At 55.3% G+C, this 9,141-nt stretch overlaps 1 protein-coding gene across 1 annotated transcript; it reads right to left on the bottom strand.

Annotated features, from left to right (window-relative positions):
* Positions 1-203: 203 nt before the first annotated feature.
* ARSI (arylsulfatase family member I) lies at positions 204-6,973 on the bottom strand. The gene is made up of 2 exons (XM_008517248.2): positions 5,593-6,973; positions 204-2,496 (listed from the first exon to the last, which is right to left on the bottom strand). The coding sequence occupies exons 1-2, from the start codon at positions 5,907-5,909 to the stop codon at positions 1,089-1,091; spliced, it is 1,725 nt and encodes a 574-aa protein (XP_008515470.1). The 5' UTR covers positions 5,910-6,973; the 3' UTR covers positions 204-1,088.
* Between the last annotated feature and the right edge of the window lie 2,168 nt (positions 6,974-9,141).

Below are 9,141 nucleotides of genomic sequence, written 5' to 3'. Positions count from 1 at the left end.
ACACTGAGGCCCAGAGTCTGGGATTTGCCTGAGGCCACACGGTGGATCTGCAGCAGGACTGGACCAGAACCCACAGGTTCTGCCTCCTGGCCAGGCTGCCCACCTCCTCTCCCATTCACTCAGCTGATGATCAGCTCATGTCTGCCCCCAGGACGCACACGCACACACCCACATGTGCTCATGGACAGCACTGCAGCCCTCCCTTCGGTCAGTGCATTTTAATCAAGTTCAAGCGCTCCTCCACAACCGTTATCTCGGCTAGTCCTCCACAGCCCTGTGAGGTAGGCAGAGCCAGGGCTAGCATCCCCCTTTGCAGATGGAGAAGTCGAAGCCCAGAGGGGAAGGACTGGGTCCAAGGTCAAAGCACAACCCAGGTGTCCTGACTGTTGGTTCAGAGGTTCTTTTCACAGCTGTTTCCACCACCCTTGATCCTGCAGCAGCTAACAGCCAGGCCATTTCCTCTCGGTGCTGGGGCAGGAAGGAGAGCTCTGCCCCAATGCCCCCACCACCAGTCCGGCCCCAGGATTGGCCCAGGCCATGTGAGGACCCAGGAAGGTCACCTCCTGACCCCTGCACCTCCACCCTCAGCACTTAGGGGATCCCTTCAGAGAGCAGCCAGATCACCAGGCCTCGGCCAGGGTCCAGGCTGGAGCTGCTTCTGTGTGGCCCCTCATCCAAGCAGTACCACAGAGGTCCAGGGTTCAAGGGCAAGGCCTTAAATGATCTGGGAGCTGGCAAGGTCAGCCGGGAACTCCATCACTGCCCTAGGCACCAGGTCCACACCACAGAGCCACAAACTCATTGGAGCTCATTTTACAGATGAGGAAACTGAGGCCCAGAGAGCTCATGCAAGTTACCCGAGGTCACAGAGCAAGTCAATGGAGAGGCAGGACCGGGACCCAAGCATCTCAGTCTAGTTTACTCCCAGCAACCCCCAAGCCAAGCTCCCCTTGCCTCAAATGAGGGGCTCCACGCCCTCCATTTCCCTGCAGATCTGGACTTGACCTCAGGCTCCTGCCTGGGAAGGAGCAGGGCCAGGCTAGAGGGAGGAAACACATCTAAGGGTCAGAGATCCTCACCTCCCCCCATCAGATCCGGTGGGACATCAGCCTGCTGTTGAGTTTACGGAAAAATGATCGCAGCTTGCAAATCTTGCATTTTTTCTTGCGGCGCCCCCGGGAGAAGCTGCGAGCCCTGCCCTCCTCTTCTTCCTCTTCCTCTTCTTCCTCATCACTGGCCCAGGGCCCCCAAGCACCTCCGTTAAAGTCGGGATGGGCCCGAGGATTCTCAGCTGGGTAGCGCACAGGGATGGCTGTGCGGTTATAGTCCACCAGGCGGGCCAGCAGGGCACGGACCACGTCGGGCCGCTGGCCAGCCAGGTCCTCCCGTTCATAGGGGTCAGCACTGATGTTAAAGAGCCACACGGCCTGGCGGGCACTGGCCATCCGCTCCAGGTTCCACCAGCTTCCAGGGAAGGCCGCCAGCGTCTGCGGTGGGATCCAATCGCCATAGCCGGGGTCTCCGGTCAGCAGCTTCCACTCGCCCACGCGGATGGCAGCCTGCACAGCGGTGTTCCAGATGCCGAAGCCACCCTCCAGGGAGCCATGGCGGGCATGGTTATAGAGCGGGTCAATGTTGTGCAGGATCTCAGTGCGTGGTGAGGCCCGGCCCTCACTAATGGCTGGCCACACGTCATAGCCATCTAGCCCATCGGTGGCCGAGGCAGTGCCACCTGCCAGACCTACCAGGGTCGGGTACCAGTCCGTGATGTGCACCAGCGCCCGACTTGTCCGTCGCTTCCGCTTGAGCAGGGGGCTATGGACGAAGCCCAGGCCCCGCACACCACCTTCCCAATAAGTGCCCTTGCGTCCTCGAAGTGGCCAGTTGCTGCCCCCGGAGAAGGTCTGGCCGCCGTTGTCACTGGAAAAGATGATGACACTGTTGTTGTAGAAACCATAGCGCTTGAGGGCCCAGGTGATGTTGCGCACAGCCTCATCCATGCAGGTCACCATGGCTGCGTACTTCCGGCGGGCCACGTTGCCCATGGTGCGGTAGCGGTACAGGTACTCACGAGGGGACTGCAGGGGTGTGTGGACCGCCTGGAAGGCCACGTAGAGGAAGAGGGGCTGCCGGGGGCTGTGGCTGGCCAGGATGTGGCTGACACGCTGGGCATAGAGCATAGTGGAGTACTGGCCGCTGAGCCCCCAGGCCACACTCTCACCCTCATGCAGGTCGAAGCCACACACCCCTGGGCCATCACAGTTGTCATAGGTGTAGTAGTCCACATTGCCCGTGAGCGAGCCCAGGAAGGTGTCAAAGCCCCGACGGGTGGGCAGGCACTCCTTCCGGTAGAAGCCCAGGTGCCACTTGCCCACCATGTGGGTGGAGTAACCTGCTTCCTGCAGTTTTTGGGGCAGTGTCACCTGGTCCAGGGGCAGGCAGTTGGGCTGCCGTGGGCGGATGATGGAGTGCTGGAGGCCTGTGTGGATCTGGTACCTGGTGGGAGGAGGGGAGGACATCTGAATTATCTCACTAAATCCTTACCTCCTCAAACCTAGGGGGTGCATACAATTATCATTCCCACTTTCCCAGTAAGGAAACTGAGGCTCAGTAAATTAAATCACTTGCCTAGGGAGTCATGCAATTAGTGACTAGAGTTGGGATTTGTATCCCAGGCAGTCGGGCTCCAGACTTCAAAGTCCCTCAGCTCTAAGCAACTAACTTGCTATGGTGCCTGGAGCAAGTCCTGCTCTTCCGGGCAAACTCCTACTCACTCTTCAAAGCCCAGCCCAAATGTTACCCCCACTGTAAAGTCTCTCATTACTCTCTCAAAGAGTGAGTCACTTTCGTTTCTGGGTACCACCAGCATTTAGGACACACCATCACTGTCCCACTTAGCCATGGGATTCGACTCAGTTGTACATGCTCTTGGGCCCATTGATATGTAATGGGACCGTCCCTTACTCAACCCTGTATTCCCAGCACTCAGGTGATGTTTAAAGGACACTCAATCCCTTATGGAATGAATGAATAAAGAATGACACTCCAAGGATTTTAGAGCTGGAGGAGACCCAAGTCAACACCTAGTTTATTCACCTCATCCTAAAAAGAAACTAGTGTCCAGAGAAGGGGAAGGGTCACTTGCCCAGGGTCACTCAGGGCTGAGGGGCAGGGCCAGGACTCGAACACGATTCCAAGCACAGACCCTTTTCTGGCAAACTAGGCTCCACTTCTCTTCCCAGGTCAGGCGGCGGGGCGAGGGGTTGTGGGCTCAGTTTGTGGGTGTGTAGCAGTGAGTTGGTTGGGATGGGAGATCGCTAAAAAGCTTCCAGTTCCCAAATTTTATGAGACTGATTCTCATGTGCCTGCCCATAAATTCATGTGGCCACTGGATCCGGGTCAGTCACACAGGCTAACGCCCGAGGCCGAAGCAAATGGTCAGCAGAGTCCTGCCTTCCTCACTTACCCACTCATATCCCCTTCCCCTCTGTGGTCAGGGCGCTCTGTGATCTGCTTATGGTGTCTTGCCTTTACTGGAGTCTCAAAAGCCCCAGAGTAAACAGGAAGTGTGGAACTTCACAAGTGTATTAGAGCCCCGCATCTTTACTCACACCCGCCCCGCCCCCCCCCCCACCCCGGGCTTTCAAGTGAAGCCAAGCCCTGAATACCTGACACCTTTAACCCAGGCATGGGGTTTTTCTGCTTTGGATTCCTTATCATAAATCTGTATGGTTGTTAGCTACCATTAGCTACTACTGCCATTTGTAATACAGTATGCCACATATTATTTCATTTACTCCTCATAAGAAATCTACGGGAAAGGCTATTATTATCCCCATTCTACAGATGATGAAACTGAGGCTCCCAAAAGGGCAGCAACTAGCCCAAGTTCAGACAGCTGGCAGAGCTGAGCTTTGAACCCTGGTCTACGCAACTCAGAATCTCCCTTTTGTGGCCTCTGCAGACCTCAGTCGAGCTAATGAAGGATTAGATTCAATACAAGAAGTACCCTAGGGCCCTGAGCTGCAGCAGAGCCTCTCTTCGTAGGGGCTGGGCGCCATGGAACGCTGGTTTGTAAAGTGGGTGGGCCAGCTAAGAGTCAGCGAAGCCTGTCTGCAAGTGAGTAACATGAGAAACTTTGGCCCTCTCCAGCTTCACCAAACACGGCTGGATGCATTAACAAACACTAATGAGAGCAGTCAGCATCAGTCAGATGCAGCCAGCTGCAGGGGGCGGAGGGCAGACGCTGCCCAGCCACGCTCAGCTAACTCTGCGGATCAGGGGGCTGGAAGGCTGCCCTGCTGGCTGCTCATTGCCCTGCTTAAACCAAAAGTCACCTCTCGGGAGAGAAATGCTAACTCGTGCACAACCCTCAGGAATGCAGATTCCTCCTCCCTCTTCTGGAGGTTAGTCAACCCCGGTCTGTACCACACTACCACTGCCCCCCGCCCACAACACATATCGGGCCCCTCTTCTTCTCTCTCCTGTTCTCTCTCTGTTCCTGGATCTAAACACTGAGCACGAGATTGGAGGAAGAAAAGGCACCTATTTGACTCCCAGCTCCAGGACCCCTGCCAAGCACCGGCCTCCCAGCTCCCTCTCCTACAGACCCTGAATTGGGTCCAGGATGATTTGGACCCTTCCTGACTCCATGCCTCAGTTTCTCTGATACAGGAAACAGGGAGACTAAGGCTCTGGTTCCTGAGATCACGCTAGGAGCTTTTGGGTGGAACCTGGGAGAAAGCATGCCTTGGACCCCATCCAAGAAGGATTAGCTTCAGTCTTGCCAAAGGATTTTCTCCTAAGTGGCCAGAGTTTGCCTTCCACACCCCCACCTCCTGTTTCCTTGCCCTTTTAATCCTGTAATCCTGCCGCCTTGCCTGTGGACAACTTACGGAGAAAGAAGCATGTCTCCCTCGGGCTGCCAGCCAACTTGGCAGGAGTTTGGAAGATGAAAAAACAGAGGCTTGGAGAAATGAAGTAACTAGCCTCAGTCTACACAGGTCACAGCATCCTGTGTGCGCCTTTCTCCTCCACCAATTCCTTGGATCTTCCCAATGTAGTCATCAAACAGTTTGGTGACCCTAATCCCTCCAATGACATAGAGGCTGCCATTTATTGACAGCCAAGCAGGTCACATGCAACTCATTTCACCCTCACCACTTCCGTTTCAAGATCAAAAACTGTTTTTCACCCCATTTTATGGACAAGAAAACTGAGGCTTAGAGAAGTTAAGTGATTTGCTCAGGGCCTCAGGGTGTGTAAGTAGGAGCAGCATTCACACCTAAGCGTCAGAGGCTGCGTGTTCCTCTAACAAAGGGGTGACCCCATGGTGTGCACTGTGAGTGTCCTAGAACATCAGAGGGAGAAGATCTCAAAGATGAGCCAAACGATTCAGTGTGCAGGTAGGGAAACTGAGGCCCAGAAAGGACAAAGGACTTACTAATCATCACACAGCCAATTGGTGACAGAATTGGCCCCGAGCCCTGGTTTACCAGGTCCCAATGGAGGATTGTAAGTGCAGGGGAAATCTCCCGACTGGGTTTATTGGGGGCTTGGACGGCCAGCTCCAGTGGCCTGGGCCATGCCTACCTGCCGGTAAGAAGTTGGCTCCGCGAAGGCGTGCAGATGGGCTGGATGTAATAATTCTCCAACTTGACACCCTCGGCCGCCAGCCGGTCCAGCGTAGGGGTCTCGATATCTGAGCCATGGTAGCCCACGTCGTGGTAGCCCTGGTCGTCGGTGAGGATAAAGATGATGTGGGGAGGCTGGGGTGGAGCGGCCGAGGGCTGCTCGCTCGCCTCCCCGGGCCCGTCAGCCAGCAGGCTCGGCTTGGCCCAGTCCCAGGACAGGTAGCCCAAGCTGAGCAGGCTGATGAGAGAGACGCCGGTGAGAGCGTGCATCGCCATGCCGGCCTGCGCGTCCCGGCGCGCAGAGCTCCCAGGCCCTCACCGCCTCGCGCGCCCAGGGCGCACGGCCCGCACGCACGCCGGCCGGCTGGCCCGGACTCTGCGAGAGGGCTCAGCGCCCCAGGGAATGGCCCAGAGGCTGGTCCGAGACTGGCGGCCCGACAGCGAGGCCGGTCCTGCGCGGCCGCAGCGGGGCGCTCTGGGGAGGTCAGGCCGGAGCCGAGGGGCCTCCCGCCGCCTGAGCGCCCGCCCTGCGCCGCCCTCGCTCCCTCTCCCCCAGCTTAGCCGGGCCAGCCTGAGACTCGGCGTGGCGGCTTCCAAAAACTGCTCTCCACCATCCTCTGACTCTCCTCTTCCTTCTAGTCCTCGATTTCTCCCGCCTCCTAATTTCTCTCGCCTCTGCTTTCCTTTTCTCCTCCCCTCGACCCTCCAGCCCCTGGCCCGGCCTCTCGCCCCACCCGGAGCCCTGAGAACAGTCGGGCTCCCCGCAGGAAAGTGGGCAGGACCCCAGTGGGGAAGGGGAGGGAGGCACGGGTTGGGCGGGCCTGGTGGGGGGACACCGCGGGAGAGAATGAGAAAAAGTTGTAACATCTGCCGGGGCTGAGCCCCAGGTGGAGGGGCGGGACGGCGAGCGGACTCCGCCCCCGGGCGGGAAGCCCGGCCGGGCCGGCCCGGCCCTCTGGCTCCAGCCTCCGCCCTGGCCCGGACGGGGGAAAGGAGGGAGCGGGGCTGCTTGGAATTCGATGGAACAGCTCGGGAATGGCCTGATCAGACATTCCTTTATCTTGGAGTCTTAGCATCTCTGAGTGCCAGACCTGGAAAGGACGTGCGTAATTTTCTGTTCCAACCAGGTCATTCTACAGTTGGAGAAACTGAGGCGGGAAACAGACGAGTTCCCGCCCTGAGATGGGCAGGAGCTGGTCTGAGTCACAGAGCAAGTTAGTGCCTTCTTCCCTGGGGCTCACTGTGGCTGTTTCGGTGGCAGCTCCCCTCTGTGGGCAGTGGAGAATGGGGACGACTTTGGCCAGCACCGGGGCTGGAAATCAGGAAACTTAGTTAGGTTCTGGCCTTGCCAGCTTCCCTCTCCCAACCCCTCCCCCTCCTCATTCTGCAATTCACAGCTAGAATCTTAGAATGCCAGCGCTGGAATGCAGACGACAGACACTGTGGTATACATCTTGTATCCACAGGGTCCAGCAGCTCTGTCAGTATCTGTTGAACGAATGAATGGATGAACCCAGACCATCTCCCACCCAAGGAAATCTCCACAGCAGAGAACTTGGGGGACTCCCAGGCCAGGGAAGTATCATAAATGAGCAAAGCCAGGGGACAGCTGTATTGCCAGAAGAAGGAGGGCTGCAGGGAGCTGAGCGAAAGACCACAGGCTTGTGTCCAGCTGACCACTGTCGTGCAAGAATGTGGATGTTGTTTCCTGATATTCTGACTTTCCAAGAACACCCAAATCCAGATTATTATGAGAAATATTTCCATTATTATGTGCTAGCAACTATTTAAAAAAAAAAGCTTAAGTACTGTGGGGGCCAAATCAAATCTATCTGAAGAATATTTTAGGCCATTGGGTGCCTGTTTGCAATTTCTGCTCTGCATCGTTTTTCAAATTTTTACTAGCCTACATTTTTAGATGGGAAAACTGAGTTCAACAAAACCAGTTAGGCTCCTTTCCTACCAGGCCTTCCAATGTTTAGTATGCTGATCTCCAGGAGGGAGGTTGGTAAACCTGTATTTCCCAATTTTATGTGCCCAAGGACCTTCTTTTTCTCAGAGCTTCTCAAAGAGCTGATGTTTTGTGAACTTTGGGAAACAAAGGCTGCCCAGGTGAGTCTTCTGTGCTAGCATCCTTCCCCTGCCAGTGTTCTGTCCTGATCCCTTCCCTCTTCCTTAAAACCACTGTGTGCTGGGAAAGAAACCAGACCTCCAAAATAGCAGCCCGAGTGAATCTGCATTTTGAAATGAGGACTGCGTGGGGCCGCCGCTCCTGTTTGCTCAAAGCCCCATATTTAGGGTGACCAGATTTATCAGAAGGGAAAACTGAGCCTGTTGTTCTAGCAAAAGAAATGTTGAGGACAGACAGGAAAAATACAGCCTCCCGAGAGGAATGCTGCTAAAACGGTGTTTCCAGAGGCTTTGGCCTGAGGCTGTCCTGGGGGGCAGAGTGGGGCAAGTCACAGGAGGTCAGATGGACTGGGAGTTTGCAATCTTTGCGCTGTCCCAGATCTCGGTCAGGAGGAACTGGAGAAAGGGAAAGGAGGTTGGAGATGGGGATTCAGCCTGGAAGGAAAAAGGTCCTGGGAGGCAAGCTCCCGGGCTGCACATCTCTGTGGGGCTGTCACAGGGACAAGACAAGCAGAATTTCTGAGCGTTCGACACTACGCACTCTGACGTCAGACTGCTTGAGTTCACATCCAGCCATTTGTTTGGGGTCAGGCCTTGGGCAAACTATTTTGCCTCTCTCACCCTTAATGTCTTCATCTGTGAAATGGGATAATAACATAAATGAGATGCAGTACAGTCTCAGGAACGTGCCCAGCACGTATTCAGCACTCAGGGAATGTGAACGGTGATGATGATTATTCTCTGTGGTTCTGAGAGAAAAGACTAAGTCCTGTGGGTGAAAGCTACTGGAAGACAGATTTCAGGCCACTTGAAGGGATTAGCTGTGTGGGAAATCTGGCAGCTTACTTAATAAAAGGATGGCAGTGACATGTGAATCACCATGTGGAGAGGAGTGGGTGGACCTCTTGGGTCCAACTCTTATTCCCCAATATTCACATTTCTTTTAAGAGTCCCTCAGTAATCACCAAAACCCACAGTGGCCTCAGAGGGCACCATTCCTCCTCTCATGTTCTAGGGAAATAAACACTGATCCTCCGCTCTTCCTTTAATGCCATTACTGGGCCAGGCTGGAACATTTAAGCCAGACATTTCCAAAGGCTCAGGGATGTCAAGGGGGAAATAAACACAAAATGTGAATCCAGGTCATATTGCTTTCAAGATGTGGCTCATTCATCCTCCCTTTGTGTTCTCTGCAGGATGCCCGCCTGCCTTCTTTCCTGGGACAATGTCCATCAGCCCTACCCCTACCCAGGTAGACTCTCAAGAACTCCAAGACGTCTCAAGTTCAGGCCCAAGAAGTCAGACTCAGAGAAACAGAAGTTCCCTCTCCAGCTAAGCTGGCCTTTGCAGTGTCTGTCTCAGGACCTACCTCTTTCTG

The sequence above is a fragment of the Equus przewalskii genome, chromosome 13 (assembly GCF_037783145.1).
Source record: "Equus przewalskii isolate Varuska chromosome 13, EquPr2, whole genome shotgun sequence".
Lineage (NCBI taxonomy): Eukaryota > Metazoa > Chordata > Mammalia > Perissodactyla > Equidae > Equus > Equus przewalskii.
This window is presented reverse-complemented; position numbering and strand designations above follow the sequence as displayed.

What these genes read in the sequence shown, in the direction of transcription:
- ARSI (XM_008517248.2), bottom strand. Translation starts at nt 5,909, where the DNA reads ATGGCGATGCACGCTCTCACCGGCGTCTCTCTCATCAGCCTGCTCAGC. An exon ending in AGCCAACTTCTTACCGGCAG is followed by an intron (nt 2,497 to 5,592) that starts GTAGGCATGGCC and finishes TCCTCCCACCAG; the next exon opens with GTACCAGATCCACACAGGCC.